Consider the following 25087-nt stretch of genomic DNA (forward strand, 5'->3'; position numbering starts at 1 on the left):
CAATCATTAATACAATTTAATATGCAAAATTGCAGTACTCCCAGGCCATATAATTAAAGAGCTCATAAATTCTCTCAAGCAAAAGGGGCCTTATATACTTCAAGTATTATTTCAGAATTTTAACTAGCACAAGACACAGGGAAAAACCCAGAAAGCATTAGAAAAGAAAAATATGCCTGTGAATTCTAGGAAACAGTAGAACCTTCCCATAAGTGCTAGAACAAGAATGAGCAGAAGAGGTGGAAAAGTAATTACTAGGAAAAAGCTTACATAAATGCAATTTTGAAGTTCAGAAGTTACTGCTTCATAGATCTTTGGACGCTTAGGATGACACCAGGATCACATTAAACAAATATAGCTGTGATGATACATCCTTTTAACCTTCATTGACCATTACACCATATGATACAGCTATCATCAAACTCAGTGGACTGGGCTTTTCAATCGGAGCTGGGTGACTGTTCTCACATGTACATCTTTCCTACATAACGTGAAAAGGAGTTGAGGGGAAGCAGAGGAAATCACAGGACTTGCCTCAAAGAGGAAAACTTACTTTCGTTACATGGTTTAGAAGTTATCTGGGGCCTCAGCTGTCACTGCAATCGCACAATACACAGAATTAAGTCTATCTGTTCCAAAAGCATGTCCTTGCCATCATCCTGGCTCTTGAGGGGTGCGTCTCCAGACCCTCACATAGTGGATTTTTCAGAGAGTGCCTTATTGATAGTACACTTAATCTGATCCCTGATCCAAGTAGTTTATTCTTTTGTTGTTTCTCTGTTGTTGTTTTTAAAAATTATAACAATTACAAAATAAAATGCAAAAAAAAACCTGTCGAGCAAGAATATGAGCCCAGATGTGCCTTTAAAATCTGTAACATGTTATGTTACAGCTTTAAACTCGCCTTCCTTTCTCTAGCCTGCTGAGGTTTTAATTTCTTTACTGCAGAATGTCACCATTTGATGGAAGGGAAAAATCAATCTATTTTTATACAAAACATGACCATGAAGAGGCAATTACAATACCTTTTGGACTGTGTTTGGGGCAGAGATGCCTCATTTTTAAGATGTCACTGAATTTCATGCATGAGGTAAAAAGAGTGTGGCTCAGCCCTCGCAGGCCGTGGCAACTGGTACGCTAAGGGAAAAAGAGGCTAGGAACAAGGGTAATTTTAACTGCACATAACCACAGAGGCACCTGGGCTGGCAGCTACCTCTGGAGATGGCCCAGGACACTACGTGTCCCAAAGCAGGGTCAGCTACAGCCACTCCTCCACAGACGAGGACTCTGCAGCCTCTCTGGCAATCAGCTCCAGTGCATGACCACAACACTCAGTAAAACTTTCTCGTCTGCATTTCAAAGTGCAATTGTCTGCATTTCAAAGTGTGTCCACTGCCTCTTGTCCTGTGCCACTGGGCACCATCAAGAATAGGCTGGTTCCATCTTCTTTACTCCCCCACCAGGTACTTATAGACATGGGGTCTTGAGGGAACTGGTAGATGAAGTGCCAGGCCACTCTCCATCATATTTGAGAAGTCCTGGCAGTCCACCGAAGTTCCCACTGACTGGAAAAGGTGAAACATAACCCCCATTTTTAAAAAGGGGAAAAAGGAAGACCCAGAGAACTACAGGCCAGTCAGCCTCACCTCTGTGCCTGGCAAGATCATGGAGCAGACCCTCCTGGAGACTATGCTCAGGCACATGGAAAACAAGGAGGTGACTGGTGACAGCCAACACGGCTTCACTAGGGGCAAATCGTGCCTGACAAACTTGGTGGCCTTCTATGATGGGGTTACAGTGTCGGTGGATAAGGGAAGGGCAACTGACATCATCTACCTGGACTTTGAAAGGCATTTGACACTGTCCCGCACGACATCCTTGTCTCTAAATTGGAGAGACATGGATTCGATGGATGGACCACTTGGTGGATAAGGAATTGGCTGGATGGTTGCACTCAAAGAGTTATGGTCAACAGCTCAATGCCCAAGGGGAGAACAGTGATGAGTGGTGTTCCTCAGGGGTCGGTACTGGGACTGGCGCTGTTCAACATCTTTGTCGGCGACATGGACAGTGGGATCCAGTGCAACCTCAGCAAGTTTGCTGACGGCACCAAGCTGTGTGGTGTGGTTCGACACGCTGGAGGGAAGGGATGCCATCCAGAGGGACCTTGACAGGCTGGAGAGGTGGGCCCGTGCAAACCGCACGAAGTTCAACAAGGCCAAGTGCAAGGTCCTGCACGTGGGTCGCTGCAATCCCAAGCACGACTATAGGCTGGGTGGGGAATGGATTGAAAGCAGCCCCGAGGAGAAGGACTTGGGGGTATTGATTGATGAGAAGCTCAACATGAGCCAGCAGTGTGCACTTGCAGCCCAGAAAGCCAACCGTGTCCTGGGCTGCATCAAAAGCAGCGTGACCAGCAGTTCGAGGGAGGTGATCCTGCCCCTCTACTCCGCTCTTGTGAGGCCCCACCTGGACTACTGCATCCAGCTCTGGGGGCCCCAGTACAAGAAAGAGACAGAGCTGTTGGAGCGAGTCCAGAGGAGGGCCACAAAGCTGATCAGAGGGATGGAGCACCTCTACTATGAGGACAGGCTGAGAGAGTTGGGGTTGTTCAGCCTGGAGAAAAGGTGGCTCTGGGGAGACCTAATTGCAGCCTTCCAGTACCTGAGGGTACCTACAGGAAAGATGGTGAGGGACTGTTTATCAGGGAGTGTAGTGACAGGACAAGGGGTAATGGGTTTAAGCTGAAGGAGGGTCGATTTAGACTAGATGTTAGAAAGAAATTCTTTACTGTTAGAGCGGTGAGGCACTGGAACAGGTTGCCCAGAGACGTTGTGGATACCCCATCCCTGGAAGTGTTCAAGGCCAGGTTGGATGGGGCTTTGGGCAACGTGGTCTAGTGGAGGGTGTCCCTGCCCATGGCAGGGGGGTTGGAACTAGATGATCTTTGAGGTCCCTTCCAACCCAAACCATTCTGTGATTCTATAAGATGCCCCTTGAGTAGGTAACAATACTGCACTGGCCTCTGCGAAGCTGAAATGACTACACTCAGCAGCTCAGGCATACTGTAAGATGGCAGACTTTAGAGACAGGCCCATAACTTCAGTAACCATTAGTGTCTCCTTTCCCAGTATTCACAACTTGTCTCTGAATGAGATGTAAGATATGCTCCATAAACTTCACAGGTCTAGTGCTGTCTGAAATAAAATAGTTTATAGTATTTACACAACACACATTAAAAAATTACTTAATACAAGAACAGAAGAGACCCAAGATTTTATTGCCTTGTCAGATGTAAAAATTTATTTATGCTATTTATCAAGTGTTTAAATTTACACAAAAGAAAACACTTTGGGTCAAATTGTCCATCAGTAAACCCTACATCAGAATACCCTTGACACTTCCAAGTACAATTTTTACAAGATGGCTTAGAACAGCAGAATCTCATAAATAATGGCCAACTTCACAAGCCTGAAGGTCACTACCTCATCGGTATTTCTCTGCTGAGCATGACCCACAGAACAGTGGAAGTCTTAAAACCATTTTAATCCCCAAACACTATGACTACTGCACTCAGAGGACTTAAATCACATTGCCCTGCATTAGTAACACCAAACATTATACCTAAAGATTTACCACATCTCCACCTAACAAAACACCTTTTTTTTTTTTAACATTAAAAGAGAACTGTGCATCAAAACAACTGCAAAATACACAGTCATCCATTTGGCTTGGTTTTACAATAAAAATAACATCAGTCACCTATTTGTTAACTTCATCTGTGTTGTGTTCCTTTCCCCTCCCCTCTCACTTAGGAAACTACACTAGACCAGGCAATATAATTGTAGCACTGAGGTAGCATATTTTAATTGAACACAATAATAGGTCTGCTACTGTGCCTCCTCTCCTTTAAAGCACTAAAAAAAAAAAAAATCCCCACAGTTTTTCAACTTCTTTGGAGAAGACAGGCATATAGTTAATTTCCAACAGCCACTCTATTTTGAATTCAAAGCACAAATCATTTCTGAATGGTATATTCACTATACCAGCTAGAATGAATGAGAACATATACAAGAAGGAACTATGTCAGTTTTATTAGAACTAAGGTTACATTTTAGCTCTATGGCACCTATTGTTCCCTATTATGAAATGCATCTTTACAGTCTCTGAAATTTTATTTCAAGGACTAGGATCCTGAAAAAGGGCAGCTGTGCCTCAGTTCTTCTAAATGATTTTCACACTATCTAAAGAAATGGTGAAATAATTGCAACAAAACCAAAAGAAATCAAACAGACCTAATATAAAGTCAATAGGAATTAGCAACATGAGTATATTAAAAGAATCGAAGTTAAGGCAAAAGATATAACATGCCTGAATGAACTGAGTGCACTTGCCATTCACTTAAAAGTTAGAGCTGGGATAGCCTTAAAAAAAAAAAAAAAAAAAAAAAAAAAAGAAAAACCCCACCACCGCAAAAGTAGAAGCTTAGTTTCATAAAAGTTGAGATTAACAAGATCTCAGCTTCACTGTACCCCAGCCTGAAGCCTTAACACCCAGACTGTTTACTGAAGTAACTCTTAGAGACACCTGTATATTTAGGGGTGAATAGTAAACACTGACCCCAAAGAATGGTAGTAATTTTCTGCTCTGTATGCCATGCTGGTACACATAGCCTTGTTAAACTCTGTTGCACAGTACACAATCCTCACCCAGCCCCAGGCTGGATCTCTGAATCCCCACTCTCCATCTTTCATGCAGCAAACCAAAAAATTTATTGCAGTTAAAACCCCTTGAGTCAGCTGCATGCATATGGGAAATTGTTTTTTAACACCTTGGAAAGCAGACTGAGAACATAGCTGAACAGACTGCTAAATATACCCTCAGGAAAACACCTAAACAGCTGAGGGAAAATGCATAAGTTATAATGAACAATTCAAGCTGTTTATGGAGACTTTATGTTAATCTTTCAAGTAATCCAAGATGCACTCCAACACCTGTTATCAAAAATTTAAGGCTTTTATGAACACCCTCTTACATACAAAAGGAGTATTAAACAGAAGGAACTTGTTTACATCTGAAAAATCTCTGAAACCTGTTTATACAAATACCAATAAATTCTTTAATATTTTGTACAACTAGAAGGTGCACAGATTGGCATTCAAGCGGTCAATGCTGGCAAACATCTGAGACAATAACGTGATTTACTTGGATAACAATATAGTTTAAAATGCCATAAATTAAAAAATAAGTTAGTTCACATTTTTTTCCCCAGCTTTTATGTACATCTTAGTCTTTAATGAGATTGTGTAGCCTTCTTCAGAAGCTCGAGGTCTTTCCGTCGGCTTTTGATTGCTCTGGCACAGCCATACTCTTCCAGTTGTAAAGGGATATACTTTTCTATCTGAACGAGCCCATGCCCAGCAGGACCGGTAAACAGTGTAATCCAGGATGGCTTAAAGTTTCCTCTGAAGCCCAGAAAGGCCAGGCTTCCTGTGACAAAAACAGCTCGATGTTACTGAACCAGCCAAGCCCATCCAAGCACAACACAGGACCAGTTAGGCAGGCACAATCCTCTGAAATTCTCCCCCCCAGATTATTCAGGACATTAATCCACACTCCACATGCCCCTCACGAGGGAATACTGATTTGCAATTTCCTTTTTCAATATTCAGTATTAAATACTCTGAAATCTTAATTTGAAAACACAGCAATCAGGACAGTTATAAAACCTGATTTCAGAGACAGAACTTGTGCCAGGGACCTGAGTGAACAAGAGCTACCCCATGTGGCCTATAATGTGATCATCCATTAAAATACTATCTTTACCTTTAAATTTGTTAGAACGGGAAATACTAGCCTGGCACAGGAGATTGTTTAAAAATAGATTCACTGGGTGAGGCACAAAGTACAGGCTTTGGGAAAAAAGCCTGGGGCTCTTTTTTCTGTAATCCACAGCCACAAAGAACCGCTAGGCACTTCTCTGCCTGCAACAAGTTTCACACAGTGCCCTTTGGGGCAACAGGAAGGGGTTTCTGCCTCATCTGCTGAACGGCTGCCATCCCCCAGCTCAATGAGGCAGCCCACACCAGTGCAAACTGGCATCCATCCTCCGCCAGCTGCATCCTTTCACATGCCCCGTGAGAATCCCACCATGCCAACACAAACACACAGACCAAGGCGGTGTGAAAGAAACGTGCAAAATTTCCACCAACCATTGCTCTGAAGATAAGGCGGTTTGGCTGTCCCCAGGGACATTAAGGCTTCTGATAAATTATTAGGAATTGCTACATCACCTCTTGTACTCAGTAGAACAATAGACCTGCAGAAAGGGTGCAGAGACAACAGCTGATATGAACACAAAGTTTTCTTAATATTCTTCTACATGCTTTTACAGCTAGCTGGCCTCATCGCCCACTTGCTTGAGAGTACTCATGCTGCATCATTTCATGACATGGAAATAGCCAACTCCCTCTGAAAGCAGTACCTAGAAAAGCATCCACCTATAATTTTTTTTTTTAAACTGACTTTTAAATTTAACTTCAAAAATCATTGGAAAGTGTTATTTAAGTATAGTTTAATACTTTGTATCAAAAAAATCAAGTTTAGATATTGATCCAAAATTAGAATATTAGAATGCTGATTTTTTTGTTACTTTTTATCTTCCTTTAATGATAAACAATTTTCGCCCTAGAGAGGGAGAGAACAGTATGATATCTTGTCACATAGTTCTTGTCAGTCTCCTTAAGTGACCTTATTAAACAAAAAGTTATTCTTGTTTTAAGCAAAGAAATGCTACTACATGATGTTTAGTCAAAAAAAATAAATCTTTTTTAGGTGACAGGCAATACTGGAAAAATTTAAGTGCTTAAAATTTGAGTTGCTTTGTTTTCTTAAAGAAGGCCAAATTGTCTGTTAAAATGCTCCTATGCTTCTCCTTGTCCCTCAACTTAGATACATGTTTTGATCACTTTCAGTGCTCCTGTATAGACATAGTTATTTAAATGCTCCTTATAGAGCAGAGCTACAGCTTACAGGACATATGGGAAATCAATGTTCATTACACGTACCTTTGTGGAATCTCAGATTTTAAATATCCATCTACATGCTTAATGTCTACTCCAGAAAATAATTTGTTTCCCGACACTGTGCCAATGCAGGCATCAACTACAACAATACATATACCATTATCCTTAAAGGGAAACATAGCGTCATTGACCTGAATGGGAAGAGAAAAAAGTAAGAAAGAAAAAAAAAGTTCTTAAGTTAATATGATTTACACAGCGATTGCACTGCAGTTTTAACCTTCACCTAGTTTAGACACAGTGGTGTCTATTTCCTTACAAATACTTGCTTCTCCCTTGCATGTCTTCACTTTCCCCCTTGAGGGGAGGCTTTCAGTGGGACTCCTGAAATTGCATGGGAGCCTTAAGTCCCTGGCTTCTACAGGGAGATCATACATTTCAGGTGACTTACTACCTGCCTTGGGCATTGCTCCTGCTTCGGGATGCCTAAATTCAGGTACGGAACTACCTGGACTTCTTGGCAATAGTACAGTTAATCTGCCTCTGCAGCAGCCCAGTTCCAGCACAGTTTCTTCCTACAGAGTGCTCTTACAGCACACATATTCCCATAAAAGTTTGCAGCTGCTAAGGTTATGCTGCTCACATGCCATTGTCTGTCTAAACTCAAGAGTGTTATTATTTCAACCAAGCTAGCACACTGACATTGCGGAAGGTAAACCACGTACAGACTTTAAGCTTTGTTGTGTGAAGATGTCTGCAAACGCGATTTCAGCATCACATGCAAGTTTCCTTCAGCATCTGATTAGAAAAGTCAAAGTAAACCACTTTTTATACAGTATTACATCACTAGGCTTATCGGGATTGCATCAGAACAAAATACAGAACCCTCTATGGATTCTTTAGTAACTGCCATTTTGAAGGAGTTTAGCAAAGCTTAATAGCTTGAATGAGTCATCCCATTACCTCACCAATCTGTTACCACAAAAACAATTAGTGCAAAACTGGGTTCGTTGTGTTTTGTCTCCCAAAGCAGCCATCAATAAATGCATATCCATCCAGGTTTCAACATGAATTTGACGTTTTAATCGCTCCCTTACTGGTACAATTTTCTCTCCAGCAGGAAAGGATTTTAATACAAAATGGAGGTTTGGAGCCTCATCTTCTGAGGTTAAAACATCAGCTTTCTGACTGTTTTGTTTTTAAACTATGAACCAACAATTTTCAATCAAGTGAAGAAAATTAAGGTCAGCATTATGTAGAGCTGTACAACTGTTGTAGTACAAACTGCTAAAAAGAAAGACAGCTAAAAGAAAACCATAAAGAATACTTACAGAAATAAATGCTTCCTGACCTCTGCTTAGTTCTTTTTTACCAGATGAATTAATCTGCACAAGGAGGTAGTTTTTGTGAGGATCACTGGTGAATACCATCTGGATATCAAATGAAACATGTTAAGCACACATATGCACGCGTCTTCAACACTTTATCATGCCAGACAATTTACAACAGACTGCCCATGCTCCAAAGCAAATGCATCCATTTGTCAGTGACATTATTTATGTACTAGCAATGCTCATAAATATCATTATGTATACTGTAACACATTTTATTCCTTACTTTCAGTATTCTTCTCAGCTTATATAGCTAAAACGGATAATGCAATTTCAAGGTCATGCTAATAAGCAAAGATCCAAAAAAGAAGAGAGAAGGTTGGCCAATACCATACAGATCTCTGCAGCAAAGCTATCCTACTACTTAGAGTACAGACAATACTGTAGTACAAGACATCAGATCTACCTATGTCCCTTCTCTATAGCACTCAAGAGTAAGGGGAAGCAGTACTTTTCAAAGAACAAAAAGTGAAACCTTTGTGTTACAAGGGACTCCCCACCTTCTAGCGTACAGGAGATTGATGGTGTGACCATTGCAAACTGGTAGGTGCAGTATTCTGTGCTGAAAGACTGAAATTCTGCCTTAAAGTGAGTAGACAGCAACACCAACTAAACAGTTCATGAAAGTTTTTGCTTGTTTTGTTTTACCTGAGTTGTGCCGCATTTTGTACATGGTACAGTAGTTTTTACTGGCATTCGCTTTATGATGGTTGGTGCTTGGTAGTACTTTGGGTAAGCTTTTGCCATGCAGTTACTGATCCCTTTTGTTGAATCTTTGGTCACAATCTTGATCCTTTCACATCCCTGAGATGAGCAATAACTGTGACCATCCCTATTATATTTGGCTTGGAGAAATAAAAACAGTAATCTGCACAAAAGGGGGAAGAGAATCTAGATCAGTTGCTGGGAAGATACATATTTATGTTAAACCTTAACAGCTATATTTCATGATTTTCAGAAGCAGAGGAACTACTGCATTCACTTCTGCACCATTGTTCAAATGTCCTCAAAATATCTACAGTTTACTAGAGTTAGGAAGTCTCTACTGACATATCTGAAATTACAAACAATTAAAGGAGACATCAGTATGAATGCATATGCTTTGAAAAGAACAGCCACTCCTCAAATCAGTGGCTTGCAGGAAACAAAAAACAAACTGGAGAGCACAAATATTTTCTTTGATCATAGATCTTTGCAGATACCCAGAAGTAACTGTTTAGATATACAACTTCACCCACCAGCACCAGACAATGTAATTGTACTGTTGCAAATGCCTGGAAATGCAATTTAGGGGGTAGTGGTCATTAATGTTCACAGTACACAGAGACTGGTAATTCTTCTATTATATATTTGACTGTTATCACTGTAGCTCTTAGACAAAAGAAACATAAATGTCTTTTCAAAAGCTACATTCACTACAGACAGACAAAGAAGCAGATAAGGGAACAAAATAAATAAGAGATAAAATTATAAAATAAACATCAACATTTGCAAAACACCCAAGTGATGTATGAAGGACTTATTTTACTCAAAGTTGACCATATCTTAAACCTCTCAGAAGGATCTCTGTCTGAAGTAATTTTGAGAGAGACTAGGAGTTTTAAGTACTTTCGAGAAGGATGAAAACAGATTAGGATTTTCAGAAATACATTCTTAAAATGTCTTGGAACAGAAAACTTCTTGGAAATTTCTAGAATTTTTTAACAAGAAGGCACAAATTTTCTTTGAAGACTTAGAAGGTACTTCCTAAAAGACACTGTTCTGTAGCACACAAGACACCACATTTTCCCCAGGCACAGGGTAGGAAATATCTGTGGCAACTGTGGTGGTCTTGGAAAAGTATTTCCATGACAACCATTGTATTTCGGAGATTCAAAGTCACATAAGGTATTCTTTCAAATAGGCTTTGAGCTCTTTCGCAGCAGCTTTCCTCTTATGCAGGTGTCTCAATCAGTTGCTTTTAACACTATAAGAATGGACATTTTAAGGTTAAACAACATCTTCCAATAGGGTCAAGTTACAAGGAGTTACCCAGTACTGTTGTCAAAGTAAAACTTCTTGTCTGATCGATTCTTTTCAAGCTCCATCATTGAAGATACAGGCATGTAGCGCTCTACCTTGCTTGACAGAGCAGATGATCGCCTTTGAAAGGTTTCCAATACTATATTAAAATCTGTATTTGGTTGATAACAAAGACCAACACGAATCCAGTCATTCCTGAAAAGAAAATAAAATGTATGATTCACCATAGGAACTGTTTAGATAACAATGCCCAGCAAACAGATCACTTGGGAAAAAAAGTAACAGGAACACAAAAAGCTCCCACACCCTCAACCAGAAGATCCTTCTTCCTCTCTCTACAAAAACTGTTTCATTATGTTATAGTAACTTTGATACTCTAAGGATATATGTGATTTTATACTTTAGACCTTTAATAAGTGTATCTGACAATAAAATCAAATATGCTAAACTATTCAACTGCAATTCTGTTCAACTTTACTATTTGCACATTTTATTCTCCAAAGGATTTTCCTTGAAGACACTGTACTGGACAAAAGCTTAACTTTAGATCCAGGTCTATTGCTTAATCTTTTGCTTCTCATACTTTAGTATTTGTAATTCCCCCACCCCCAAAAAACCCAACCCAAGATCCAGTCTTACTGATGGCTGCAAACTCTCAAGCATGCTAATTCTGCAGGGCATTACTTCAGTAGTGCCTTATGGATGAGTGACATGAAAGAAAGTAAACATACTTGTTGAAGTTAATGAGATAAAGATAGGTGACATTTGGAGCTTTTCCATTCCAATGTATTGTGTAGCCCTTTTGGAGCATCACTACTGGCTGGTATTGCTGAAAGACAGCTCTCTGATTAATACCTCGAAGAAGCATGGGATTGGCAGGGTACTCATCTCGTATGATAGTCATGGAAAGATTCTGTCCATTCCAGGTTTGGACATAAACCTACATGATATTAAAAAGGATGAAAAGAGGAAGGATTTGGACACTGTGCAAAAGGAAATGAAATAGTGAAGAATTACCTTATTAGCCAAAACGCTGCAATCTGACATTCCGAATTATGCAATACACAAATATCTCATGAAGGAGAGCCCTATTTGAAAAAACTGTTGTAGATTTTGCTCATTTTACAGACCAAAAAAGGGGAGAGAGGGGAAAAAAAAATATATATAGAATCAGCTATGGTACCTGGCCAAACTCATAGAGAATAGGAACCAGAATGAAAATGACACCTATGTGAGATTTGTATTCAGAAGGTGGTATTTAGTATCTCCATTTTAAAAAAAAAAAAAAAAAAAAAAAAAGAAAGAATAAAATCCCCTTAAAACCCACTCTTTTAAAAAAAAAAAAAAAAAAAGACAGAACTCCAGTGGAAGAAAACACCTCCAATACAAAAATGTTTTAGCAGATAGGGCTGCAACACAGAACTCCTGGCATGCATACACATTTTGTTTTACCTTGCAGCAACTCACAGTTTGCTTGCTGAAGGGAACATGACATACACAAATAGCTGAAAAGCATAATATGCATAAAAGTATGTTTAAAGCGTCAATTTTTAAATAAAAAATTATGTAGTTTTGTAGTTCTTACACTTCCCTTGCCCCCACAAGTTGTTCATATTGTAGATTTGCCCCAAACAGAAAACTACAAGAGTACTAGCCTGTGCATAGGTCCCACTGCAAACCACTCCATTCCATTCTGTAATATTAATGCATTTGGGATGTTGAATCAAGTAGTTATCCATTCTGCCCACATAGGTATCTCTGTAGTCAGTCACTGAACCATCTAGATCATGGAATATTGAGTTCTTGTCACCATCCAGATCTCCTTCTTCAAACCAGGGACCAGGTTTTCCAAAGAAGGCTTTCAAAGAAACCTGGCAACAACAATTAAAATATTATTTTTTACCCCAAGCAAAGCACCCACTAACACTTGCTTACAGGAATTTGACAAAGTTGATTAAAAGCCTTATGGCAAGGATAGTGGAATCTTGCAAAACAGACATTTTTAGTAATGGCTGGCTCAGGCCAGCTCTTGATTCCAAATAGTGTTAATGTTTGCAACTGAAAATTCACTACTAAGGATATACCAAACCTTACAGAAATCTCCTTTCAGCTTTACCATTAGGCATGAAAGAGATCACTATTAAAACATCCTACATCTTCCTTGGCATTATTTTCTCCTTGGCAGACAAAGGATACACCTTGGGTGACTTCCAACCATGAGAGAGACTCTGGAGTAAGGATGTATGGAAAAGATGACCTAGGGCCCTTAGATGTTTATTTTAAATACATCAAGAAGCAAAGAAAGCCATTTGCAAGAATACAAGAAAACTTGTAATAAACTTACATTTGGACCAAACTTCACAAGAGAAATGTTGTTTTTTGGTGTCATCTGCCATGGATTTTTCATCAAGAATCCAACTGCACTGGTAAATCTGTCTGGAGTTGGCACAAAGTTTTTGAATGTACACTTGGTAAGGTGAATAGGTCCATCATAAATTTGAAAGCCTCTGATTGGAAACGTCCTGTCAATGCAAGCAAATATTTATAGCATCCTGTAAAAAAAATCCATGATAAACCTAAATGTCAAACTCATTTCCTCTCAGAGGAACCAAGAAAGCAACACTAAGAGAACAACAGGCAGGCTATATCTTAGTAATGGAAATCTTGTTTCTGCACTTATCTAATGAGTAAAAAAAATCCCCCATTCTTTTGAATTGTCCTGTTAGAAAAACTATTACTGTCTATTCACAAATGTGCCCCTTTCCCAATATGGGAAACACAGCAGGAAATCAGTAGCACCTGCTCTTTGATTGATCACAGCAACTGGGAGAAGTGCCTGTAGACTGGTGGAAAGCAAATGTCACTTCTAACTTCAAGAAGGAACACTAGGGAACAGCAGGCTGGTAAGGCTCAGCTTGATCCCTGCGAAGGTGATAGAGCAGCTAATCCTGGAAACTATCTCAAGGCACATAAAGGACAAAGGAGTAATCAGCATAGACTCATCAAGAAGCAGTCATGCTTGACCAATTTGATAAACTTCTGTGATGAAATGACTGGCCTGGTAGCTGAGGGTAGAGCAGTGGACATGGTCTATCTAAACTTCAGTAAAGTTTTTGACGTTGTGTTCCATTAAGATCCTCATGAAGTATGGGCTGGATGAGAGGACAGTGAGGTGGACTGAAAACTAGCTGAATGGTTGGGCCCAGAGGGTGATGGCATGAAGTCTACTTGGAAGCCAGTAACTAGTGGTGCACCCCAGGGGTCAATACTGGGTCCAATCTTGTTCAACATCTTCATTAATGATCCAGATGATAGGGCTGAGTATAGTCTCAGCAAGTTTGCAGAGGATATGAAGCTGCAAGGAGCAACTGAAGGTTGTGTGCAATCCATATAGACCTTGACAGATTGGAGAAATGGCAAGATGGGAACCTCATGAAGTTCAACATGGGGAAATGCAAAGTCCTGCACCTAGGGAGGAACAACCCTTTGTGCCAGTGTAAAGGACTTACGAGTCCTGGTGGAAACCAAGTTGACCACAAGCCAACAATGTGCCCTTGCAAAGAGGCAAATGGTATGCTGGGCTGCACTGGGAGAAATGTTGCCAGCAGACTGAGCGTTGTGATCCTTCTATCTATTCAGCACTGGTGAAGTCACACCTAGAGTGCTTGTTCCAAGTACAAGACAGACATGGAGCTACTGCAGAGAGTCCAATGAAGGGTCACAAAGATGATTAAGTGACTGAAGCATCTCCCATAGGAGGACACACTGGGAGACCTCAGACGCTTCAGCCTGGAGCAGAGAAGGTTCAGGCAGGAATCTCAATGTATAAGAATCTCTGAAAGGAGGGTGCAAAAAAGTCAGAGCCAGGCTCTTTCCAGTGGTGCCCAGTAAGAGGACCAGAGGCAATGGGCATAGGCTGAAAAACAGAAGGTTCCTCCTGAACGTAAAAAGAAACTTTTTTTTGCTGTGAGGGTGACTGAGCACTGCCAAAGGTTACCCTGGGGAGGCTGCAGAGTCCCCATCCTTGGAGATATTCTAATGCTACCTGAACGTGGTCCTGGACAACCAGTTCTAGGTGGCCCTCCTTGAGAAGGGGAGTTGGACAAGATGATCTCCAGAGGTTCTCTCCAACCTCAATTGCTCTGTGATTCTGCTCAACTAGACTGAATACCTCGTATCACCACCACATTAACTTCTTCCCTCTAAATAGCTAAGCAGCAAAAAACCCAAGGCAAACTAGTCCTACCTCACCCTTCTTTCCTATTCTGTGGCAAGAGTAGGAGTTGGCACTATGTTAAACAAGCATCACAGCAAGTCAGAGAGACCAGCAGGTCAAGGGTGGTGATCCTGCCCCTCTACTCCGCTCTTGTGAGGCCCCACCTGGAGTACTGCGTCCAGCTCTGGGGGCCCCAGTACAAGAAAGAGACAGAGCTGTTGGAGCGAGTCCAGAGGAGGGCCACAAAGCTGATCAGAGGGATGGAGCACCTCTACTATGAGGACAGGCTGAGAGAGTTGGGCTTGTTCAGCCTGGAGAAAAGGTGGCTCCAGGGAGATCTAATTGCAGCCTTCCAGTATCTGAAGGGGCCTACAGGAAAGCTGGTGAGGGACTGTTTATCAGGGAGTGTAGTGACAGGACAAGGGGTAATGGGTTTAAGCTGAAGGAGGGTCGATTTAGAGTAGATGTTAGGAAGAAATTCTTTACTGTGAGGGTGGTGAGGCACTGGAACAGGTTGCCCAAAGAGGTTGTGGATGCCCCATCCCTAGAAGTGTTCAAGGCCAGGTTGGATGGGGCTTTGGGCAACCTGGTCTAGTGGAGGGTGTCCCTGCCCATGGCAGGGGGGGTTAGAACTAGATGATCTTTGAGGTCCCTTCTAACCCAAACCATTCTATGATTCATGAAAAGAAAGAGATAATGGTCAGAGATTGGGATTTGTCACAGACAGACTGTAGTCTCCAGTCCTAAATTGACCCTTGAAATCCTTTTACTAAAAAGCTTTTTCTTTCTTTCTTCCAGGCCCAAATGTTAATCATAGAATCATAGAATGTTGTTTAAGACTAAAGTTTCATTAAAGAAGGATAACTTAAATCACTACAGAAAAGCAATCTTTGTTGGCATCAGATGAAAACTAACTTTGCAAATAACACTCTTAACTTCACTCATAACATACTTACCGATTTCTAGGCAGAGTGCGCGTCTTGTTGTCTATTCCTCCAGTTCCTGCATATTTATTTTGGCCCCCTGGAAACCCATAATTCTTGCTCTCACCTATGAACAGTGACTCAGATACCTCCTGGCTGGCACCTTCATCATTTGGGAAGCTCCCATCACTATCAAAGCAAGGTCAGAAATAAGCTTTTAGCCAAGACTCTCCAGCAATTGAACACACCGAGGCATAGTCCTGCTTTTACTTCTGTAACAGTCCTCCTAAAGCAGAGCAGTCTAGACTTCATTCACAATACACAGAACAATAAATTTAATAATTAATGGTACTACAGGCTGTTTGAAACACCAGCAGAGAGCTGAGCATTAAATTTTCTACCTCCCTTTGTAGTGCAGCACTCTTTCTTTAACAGCCCACTTTTGCAATCCTAGAACCAGTTTATCATAACCTAAACAGCCGCAATTTTGGCTTACTACTTAAGTTACTTGATTCTTTTTTGGATTAGAAAGAGGCTCTGTCCCCCTCTAAATGCTCATGCCCTTTTCCCTTCCATTACTCACTTTTAACTGTTCAGGAGGAAAATGAAAACTGCCTAAGGAATCATACAATACCAAAAATAACTGGATAAACACAGCCCTTCTGCTGAAGAGACAGCAAATTGTGGTTGTATTAAAGCGCAACCTTTGGCAGCTCTGTTAGTGTACAGCCTTTACAACATCATCTGCACCACTGGAAATAGAACCAGGCCCAAAAATGAAATTATAGCCTTATGAAAGTATACCTATTAATTTTAGTAGATGGATGAGTATTTTCTAAGCTTCTAGGCAATAAAAACCAGAAGTGATGAACAAAGTACTCACCTAGCAAATGTCAAACCTATTCCATTGTCTGCAAACCTAAAAGAAAGTTCAAAACTTCAGTCATGTTTTCTAGATTATCCTATAATAAAGCTATGGTAAGAACATATCCTGCTATGCAATGAAGAAAGCCTGATTTTTTCTATTAATGGAATTTAGAACCACCACACACTGGTGGTTTAATAATTCTTATAAAATTGTTGCTGTTAAAAAAAATCAAGTCATTTTCTATATATTTTAAAAAGCAACATAACAGCTTCAGGGAAGCACAGATAACTCAGTGTAAATTCACTGTCTTTACCAACTTTTAGACTACTTTTTATTACATACTTTCTTTTTGCCATTTAAGGCAGGTTCTCATCTAATTATATATAAATTTGCTTTATTTAAAATAGCAAGAAGGTGTGAAAGTGGTTCAAGATATTGAGAAGTTCCTTGAGTTACACATCAATCTTCTCCTATAACCGCGTTGTAATGCACTTTCATAAACAAAGCTTCAGGGGAAACTTCTTAACAACTTGCATCTGTTTGCTTCTGGATACCTACCCAGAGTTTTGAATGAGGATATCCCCTCCCCTGACCCAGGCACCATGATCATTGTTTTTGAAAGAGATTAATCTGTCAATCAGGGCAGCAACTCGCGGCTTTTCAGGGTCTGCATCTTGATGAGGTCGAAACCTGGGACAAATAAAACCCCCCAAAAACTCAACGTAAGAATACTGTTTGTTTTACATATGACATATGTCAAGCTGAGAGAGCCTGAAAGATAAACACTCATGCTCATCTGATGGGCAAAATCAACTCTGCTTCCTGTTTGGAATGACAGAGGCCAAAACCAGGTGCATTTCTAGCTCTCTATTTCTGGGAAAGTGTCTTCAGGGTATAACGAAGCAGGAACATAAAACTCTTTTCCAGTAACTCTCACGGCTTTTGCTCAATCTCCCTGAGTTTCTTCAGCTAAACCTCACCTCCTTTTATGCCCTGCTTTTTCTTCTTGCCCTCCCCAAAGCAGTCTCTTCCCACTTGCATTGCAGCATTAATGTGTAAGTTTGATAGAGGGAATTAAAGCTGCTTCGAAGGATACACAGGGCTGACACACACTACACAAAAAAGGTTGGAGGCTTGTGTAACTGCTCCTTCAAATCCTTCAAACTCTTCTGATGTTGAGGAGTGCTCCTTCTCTGAGCACACCTGAGATTTTTCTATACCAACCCAGACACTCTGCATTGCTACTAACATGGTCTCATATGGTAAGCTATGGCTGGAATCTATTTTAGACAACAGGAAGAAACAACCTGATTAAAGACTGGTGGAATCTTTCACTTGATTATCCCCAAGATCCCAGAGAAAATTAACAAAATATTATTATTAAAAAAATATTTTAAAAATACATTTTGAGCAGGTAAAGATACATACACCCCTTGACCCAATCACCTTATACTCTAATTTGCATCTGCCCTGTGCCCACCAGGGGAGGAAGGGGAGAGCGGGTGAATGTTTTTGACAGTCTCAGGCTCCTCAATTAACGTTTAAAACCCTCCAGTTTGGTTCCATGTACAATGATTAGTGGCCTCATACTTCTTTGGCTGCTGTGAAACATGAATGCCATCTCATGGACCGAGTTTCTCACATCCTCTGTTGATGCCCTGTCAACACCATCCAGGTTCTCACAGGGCATTTTGCCCCTCATATGTTCCTCTTGACTACCTGTTATGACTGAGGTAATCCAGAAGGGTTATATGGGTTTTCTGTCAAAACTTTGAACCAGCGAGTCCAAATCATGAAGTATCAAGTACCACCAAAATTGGGAACTTTTCTCTCTATATCTGCAACTATCACTTAACTATCCTCATCCTAAACACAAGTCAATCAGAAATAATCTTATGAACTGTATTTTCAGTGCTAATGCTTAGTTGTTACAATAAAACATCGATGGATATGGTTATCAAATATTGTCATTTGACCAGTATCCCAGGCTATTTTATTTGAAGTTCAGGAAAAGACTAACCAGGCACAGTATAACCTGGAATTCTCCTAGACTCTCCATTATTTTCTCTCACTTTGTAAACTAAAGAAAATATGGTTGATTGTACTATCTCTGCAAATAGCCATCAGTAAAACTGTACCGCTGAGCTATGATCTCCAAGTCTAGAAGGTGCAGCAGGAAGCATTCAGCAGTAGGAAAGGGAAGTGGATGTATTACTTGGCTCTATTAAGCCATTTTATAACAATTATTTAAAACCAACTCATAAATCAGAAGAGTGGATTTTAAAAGTAAGACTTTACTTTTAGCAGCAATTCCAGAAAATATTGTAAGCGTGACAGTACAGCCTGTTTAAAATTATGTCTTCTAGGAGGCTGAAAACTACCCTGAGCAAGGGCTCAAAAGAAATAGCCAACTCCTGTAAGGCACACCATGCTCTGTTGTTCCCAAAAGAGAAGAACAAATGAAGGAAAAGGATATATATGTGAACTTATTGTTCAGTTATTATTTATAAATAATTACACTGGTTTAGAAATGTTTTTCCTCACGTGAATGTCAGAGCAATCTCAGAACTTTGCCATTTTTCACTCACTTGAAAGACAATATCCTTTACCTTGCATTGTTGTCCAAACAAAGATATTCTCTGGGATCATCAATGCTAGCATTAGTTGTTTTAACACCCTTATCAATGAACAAACCAGCCTGAAACAAAGAGAGAAAATTCATACTATACAAAACTAAAGATACAGCAAACACTACATTTCTAAAATTTAAACTTTACATTGCATTCAATACATGTATTAGAAAGTCTTAGGTCTTTCAGCTTGGCCTTAATCGACATATTGTACAAGGGAAAAACAGCATCTGTCTATGCTAATTTGGGCAAAGAAGTGGTTGGGATAATAAAAAGTAACGGAAAATTATTAAAGTTCATTTCAGATTTCTTTCACAACATCTAACTATTTGAGGTTTCACACTTATTTCCAGACGCTGTTCTGGAAAATCTGGAAGCTAATCTTTTCGTAAATTCAAAATATTCTCACAAATGGAAAAAAAAAACCCAACGTACCACTGTGAAAAATGCTTTGTATTTCACTTTAAAACTAAACTACCTTCATGACTGAAGTTCATTTTGGTCTAAGCAATCATCAACTTAAAACTCAATAATACAGTATGAAATTGTTTACTTGAGAAAATAGAAGCAGAAAGAAGCATTTGTGTTATTTAACTTGAATTACATACAGAAATACCTGCAGCTACTTTCACCTCTGATTCAAATTATGATTACAATTCAGTGCTCCTACACAAGTAGATCCCCAGACCTGCTAGTGGACTTTGCTCTTTTAACATGGAATTTTAGCACACAAACTGCTACCCTTGTTTAAAGATAATATGAGCCATACAGCTGAAACACTTTTTTTCTCTACAATTCACTTTTGCATTCAGTATGTCTTAATTCCAATCTGAACAAATGCCCTACAGTCCCAAACACACCATTAACACAACTTCTATAAAACAGTGCATCATTTCTTCATATACCAGACACCCAACTGTCAAGTAAAATCAGTTTCACTTGGTAAAAAAAAGTCCAGTAGAGATCCTGAACTTTATTAGGTACACTTCTAACACAAATAAATGTTTAAGTTAGGTGGCTTTGTAAATGTCATTAAATTTACATACAGTCACACACAGCAGTTCGATTCCAAATGAAATAATTAAAGGACTTTGCTTAGCTGAATGTGGAAAAGATACTAAAGTCACATTAATAAAACAATACTGAATGCCTGTATCTAGGCTGAGAACCCTCTAACAAAAAACTGTTGCCAGTGGCTGGGCTTCTGAAGGCAACCTGGAACCTTAATCTCTCATCAAAGACCGTGCCACCACGTGCAAACACTTGAGTTATTGTACATTAGAGACTCAGGAAAACAAGTCACAGCTATTCCAGGAATCTATTAGATGAATCACAACTGTAATAAATTTTGAGGCTTCAAGGGTCAGCTTTCTTCAGAGTAGAAAACAATGCCATCAATAAGAGAGTAGCATCTGAATGCTATTTCTGAGAAAATGTATTTCGTTAGAAACATTAATTGATTTTAGTTGTTTGTGCCTTACTGCAATATTAAACATCATCAATACTTGAAACATGGCAAGAAACTATACACGTGCTGATTATACACCATTCTACAACACCTACATAGAATCATGCAGTTCAAACACAGCATGAATCCATCACCTAACCAGCTTAGAATGTAAACAGACAAGTCGTAATATAGAACAATTACAAATAAAGAACTTCAAAAAATTTTAATGAGATAATACATTACCTTAAAATTAGAATGAACCCTGTTGTTGTAGAAGATTCCTAGGGGTGTAAGCTCTGACTTGGTTTCAATGGCTAAACTATGAGAATCTCCTGTAGCAACCCTGTGGAACAAGTACCATATTCCAGCATCCTGCAAGTAAGCACAGAATGACATTACTTAACATTACTTATAAGTGAGTCTGATACATGAGCACTGATAGCATTATCTAATTACAAAATAAGTGTATGTCAAGTTGAACTTGGATATTTTAAGTAAATACGTAAGAACACAGCCCAAACCAACTGTGCACAATGGAATGTATTTTTCAAAATAAAGTCTCCAAACAACTGCCCAGTGAGAAAGTAGAAATTTGCAAATAAGGCTCTATTCTAGTGAATAATATGCACTAAAAGTGTTTTGTTTCTCAGTGAAGTTATGTAATACCACACATTTAAGATCCTCTAATATTTCAAATCAGAAAAGCGTCAGAGGTAAAGTAATTTTTACATTTCAGTTATATTTCATCACACACTTGATTTTCCTTTGTTTAGTAGTAAATCAGACCATTTACAGTCAAATACTCAAAACCCCTCTTATCCTCCTTACTGTTAGTCTGACTAAGGTTTGTTCATCTCTGCTCACATTAGAATTTAATGACACAGCCAAAAAGCCCACAAGAGTTTTCAGAAGAAAGGAAAAAAAGCACATCAAGAAGTCTGGCCAGTTCAGAACACTGTGCCAATAGCATGCAGTAATAATTTCAGCATCTGTTCATTTTCTCCACTTCAACATCCCTGATCTTAAAGAAGCTGGATTTATCTGCTAAATGAGACCTGTAAAAGTTCCACTTTCAACCACATCTGGCTTCACAAGAGGTGGTATTGCGACAGCAGCTGCATAGCAGGTACCTACAAACACGAAAAATTTTGCCTGACCACATATTCTGCGCCCTTATAAAATAAAGAAATCATTGCATAAGGCACACTGAAGGGTTAAACAGTAGCTGAAGAAGCACTGCCTACTCATTGCTCCATCTCATGAAAAATAGTCATCATCCTCCTGTTCAAGAAATATGGATAAAGCCAATTCATTCTGGCTTAAAAGATTTGATGCGTTTCACTCCGTGAATATAGTCATTTTCCAAACAGTCCTGGAAATTCTGCTTCTCAGTAACATATTCCCATCCGTAATGATGACACACTTTGACATTTCTGGTGATTAACAATTCCAAGGCAAATGTGGATGTTCCATTAATAAAAACCCCAAAATCTTACTTCACATATAATTAAATACAGCTCTGTGCTTGGCAGACTCAAGTAATTTTTATCCAAAACACATCCTGATGCTTGGAAAAAAGTTTAATAAACTTAAAAGTTCCTTAGGCACTTGCAAGCATTCAGAAAAATGGAAAAGGTTTTTTTCCTCCTCCCTCTGTCATATACAGCTCAAACAAAAGAAACATCTATTGCTGATACACCCTTACAACAGGCCCCATTGTGTAACGAAGGAGCTGGAATTATTTTATTTGCTTGTGAATTGTTACAGTTTATATCAGCAAAAGGTCTACCGTGCAGAGTCAGTTATCAACACAGTTGAAGTATTCTCCTTCTGAAACATAATAAGCTGTGGACCCTTTATACTAATGCATTTACATCCCTGCAAGGGAAGTATATCAGAGCAGCAAAACTTTGTAACATACACAAATGCTTGCTCTGACCACGCACATTCTGGTAACACAAGGAAGTGACATTTACTAGGATACATCAGAGAGGCAGAAAAAGACCTGGCAGGTGTTAAGCATCAGATCAAGGAAGGCGTTTCCTTTAACTCAGCCTGCAATGGTAAAACAAGGTAAAGGAATATTACATACAGCAGGCAAAATGGAAAGACATTGCATTGGGAAGAAAAGTATTGGTTTGATTTGATACGTGCGCCCTAGTGGTAGACAGTCAACTAGAAAAGTTTGTCCAAAAAAATCCAGACCATACAAAAAGCAGAACAAAATTTTCAAAATTCTTTTAATACTCTAGATATTTGAACTCATTTAAATATTTTTAATCCTTTTCTATTATTAACAGTTTATTATGTATTCTGTCCCTAAGAATACACTGACACACACTCATATTCTCCTTCCAGCACTGGAGCCTTTGCAACAACAAAACCAAAAATCTTTCTCTTTTCCATTCCCACTGATGTCTTCAGAAAAATCCACTCACATCTCAGCCTCTCACCCAATGCAGAAGGTACCCTCCTCCACAACATGCACTGAGTAGTTCAGTTTTACTTCGTAAGCAGCTGTGACAAGAGATTTGCACTAATAGAAGGTTCACAAGTAAAAACATATCAGCAGTCACTGATGGGAAATAAATGACTAATGACTGACAAAAAAGTGTTTTAGCTGTTTCTTACACAATGAACATTTTTGATAGTAATTTTTCATTCCAATGACTACAGCTATGAAGACAAATCTTGCAGAACAGTCACGCAGTAAATTCATGACAACGCACAGAAAATACAGAAGCCTTACTATGAAATGCACTTTAGTTCTTTGGAAATAAAAGGATTTATTTCTACACACACACACACACATTGATACTGTTGTCAGGTCTATTAACTATAAAGAGGAAGAGACCTCCTCTGTTCCAGCCAGAACAAAGATTTTTGGCATCTCTTTAATGCACACCTAGACAAACCCTGCACTTGTAATGCCAATATGCTGCCAAACATAAAAAAAATGTTCATATATAAAAAAGAAAAATGTAAGCATTTTTGTCAGTGTAAATGTTACAGATTTTACAAACACCAGTGGCACAAGTAGTTTCTGTTGAATTACATCCATGCACCTCACCTGTGAACCTGCTGCTGCATTATTTATAAGATGATTGTTGGGATGAGAAATCCAGAATGTCGAAACTGCCCTGCAATATTATTCAGAAAGAGGTTATTATGGAAAAGCTCTAGCTCCTACAGAAATATCTTCCCCTCATAACAAGCACATTAAAAAAAGCTAACCTGATATCTGAAGTCACTACTTCACATATGAAATAAAAATCACACACATCCCCCCCATTTAGTTAGAAGTTAGAAATGCTTCTTTGTTTAGTTCAATGCACAATATTTTATTTAATGTTGTTCAGATACTGTGTGCAATGATAGACTGTTTTAATAAGCTTCGACAAGAGATTAGTAGTGTGCAGAAAAACTAGTGGTAACAACTTAAGAATGTGCATGCCTTTACACAGAAGTAAAGATGTGATCTTAAATGTCTATTGAACAAGCATCACAAAAAACAACAATCTTCCTATAAAACAACTCATTTTTTCCTCTTTAATAAAAGACTGAATGCGAATTTTTTGTTTAATACCACTACTATGTGAACTACATTTAAGGTGTCTGCATTGATTAAATCATACATAAAAGTGCTCCCATCTGTATATTTTCAAGAGATCATCATCAGTTTAACTGCTGCAGCTGGTTTACTTTTTCAACCATGAAATACTCACATGCAGTCTGTGGCTGGCACTGGGACATAACTCCCATACACTTTATCCCTAATACCAATACACATGCTGCTGTTTCTATCTGTAGGAAGAAGAGTGCCTGGTTTCGTGACTAGCCCAAGGTTGTGAAACAAAGTATTCCTCTGCTCAATGCCATCTTCTGTGAAGAAACAGTGACCCAGTGTGTCATAGCCAATGGTGTCCTTTATCTGCCGAAATACAAGTTCATTATGTCAGTAGCAATAGCATTTACCGAGATTTATTTGACAAGTACCATTCAGTTTTACTATCTTGGCACAGCTGCAGAGTGAAGCTTCAGTATCAGCAGTTCAGATGATTCAAGCATACAGTTTTATTTATCCCTTACAAACACACTACTATGTCTGGAGAGCTTAGCTGCCTGGAAAAATCTGAAAAAACAGAACGGTAAGATCTGTTAAAAATAAGTTACTGTTTGCACTTGCTCATTTATTCATTGCAAAAACCCACTGCTGAGCATTAAAGTTGAAGAAGGGATGGGACTATTTTTGCTCTAAATGCTCTTTATAACATTTATTTCAACATAGTATGTATTACTCTTCTTGCACCTACCAGCAAGCCATTAGTTGCATGAACAGTCACACATCTGGAAAAACAGTGATGAATGGAAAGACCTTCCAGGTAAGTCTTAAAACTATAACCTCCTTTTTCATCCACATCCCCACAAAGGTGAAAGTGAACAGGGTAACTTCCAATCTGCTGCTGGCCCATTTGCTTCAATTCCACATAAGAGAGATGAACAGATGTAAAATTCTTCAAAATCTAAAAATATAATGAGAAGTCCAGAATCAATAACCAATTATT

General features: G+C 39.2%; 1 protein-coding gene across 11 annotated transcripts in view; it reads right to left on the reverse strand.

Annotated features, from left to right (window-relative positions):
• Positions 1 to 3275: 3275 nt before the first annotated feature.
• CEMIP2 (cell migration inducing hyaluronidase 2) overlaps positions 3276 to 25087 on the reverse strand; it is a 60137-nt gene continuing 38325 nt past the window's right edge. For 9 of the 11 annotated variants that reach the window (XM_075741291.1, XM_075741295.1, XM_075741294.1 and 6 more), the window contains 17 exons: positions 24836 to 25045; positions 24248 to 24453; positions 23593 to 23662; positions 20766 to 20894; positions 19052 to 19140; positions 17001 to 17132; positions 16458 to 16493; positions 15608 to 15763; positions 12780 to 12957; positions 12091 to 12306; positions 11167 to 11375; positions 10445 to 10630; positions 9062 to 9281; positions 8354 to 8452; positions 7068 to 7216; positions 6213 to 6319; positions 3276 to 5490 (listed from right to left, as the gene is read on the reverse strand). In XM_075741291.1, coding sequence (XP_075597406.1) covers positions 5294 to 5490; positions 6213 to 6319; positions 7068 to 7216; positions 8354 to 8452; positions 9062 to 9281; positions 10445 to 10630; positions 11167 to 11375; positions 12091 to 12306; positions 12780 to 12957; positions 15608 to 15763; positions 16458 to 16493; positions 17001 to 17132; positions 19052 to 19140; positions 20766 to 20894; positions 23593 to 23662; positions 24248 to 24453; positions 24836 to 25045 — 2589 coding nt within the window. In that variant the 3' untranslated portion in view covers positions 3276 to 5293. The remainder of the gene's footprint in view (positions 5491 to 6212; positions 6320 to 7067; positions 7217 to 8353; positions 8453 to 9061; positions 9282 to 10444; positions 10631 to 11166; positions 11376 to 12090; positions 12307 to 12779; positions 12958 to 15607; positions 15764 to 16457; positions 16494 to 17000; positions 17133 to 19051; positions 19141 to 20765; positions 20895 to 23592; positions 23663 to 24247; positions 24454 to 24835; positions 25046 to 25087) is intronic. The other 2 variants (XM_075741301.1, XM_075741300.1) reach the window with 1 other exon arrangement.

Source organism: Balearica regulorum, chromosome Z (assembly GCF_011004875.1).
Source record: "Balearica regulorum gibbericeps isolate bBalReg1 chromosome Z, bBalReg1.pri, whole genome shotgun sequence".
NCBI classification, from domain to species: domain Eukaryota; kingdom Metazoa; phylum Chordata; class Aves; order Gruiformes; family Gruidae; genus Balearica; species Balearica regulorum.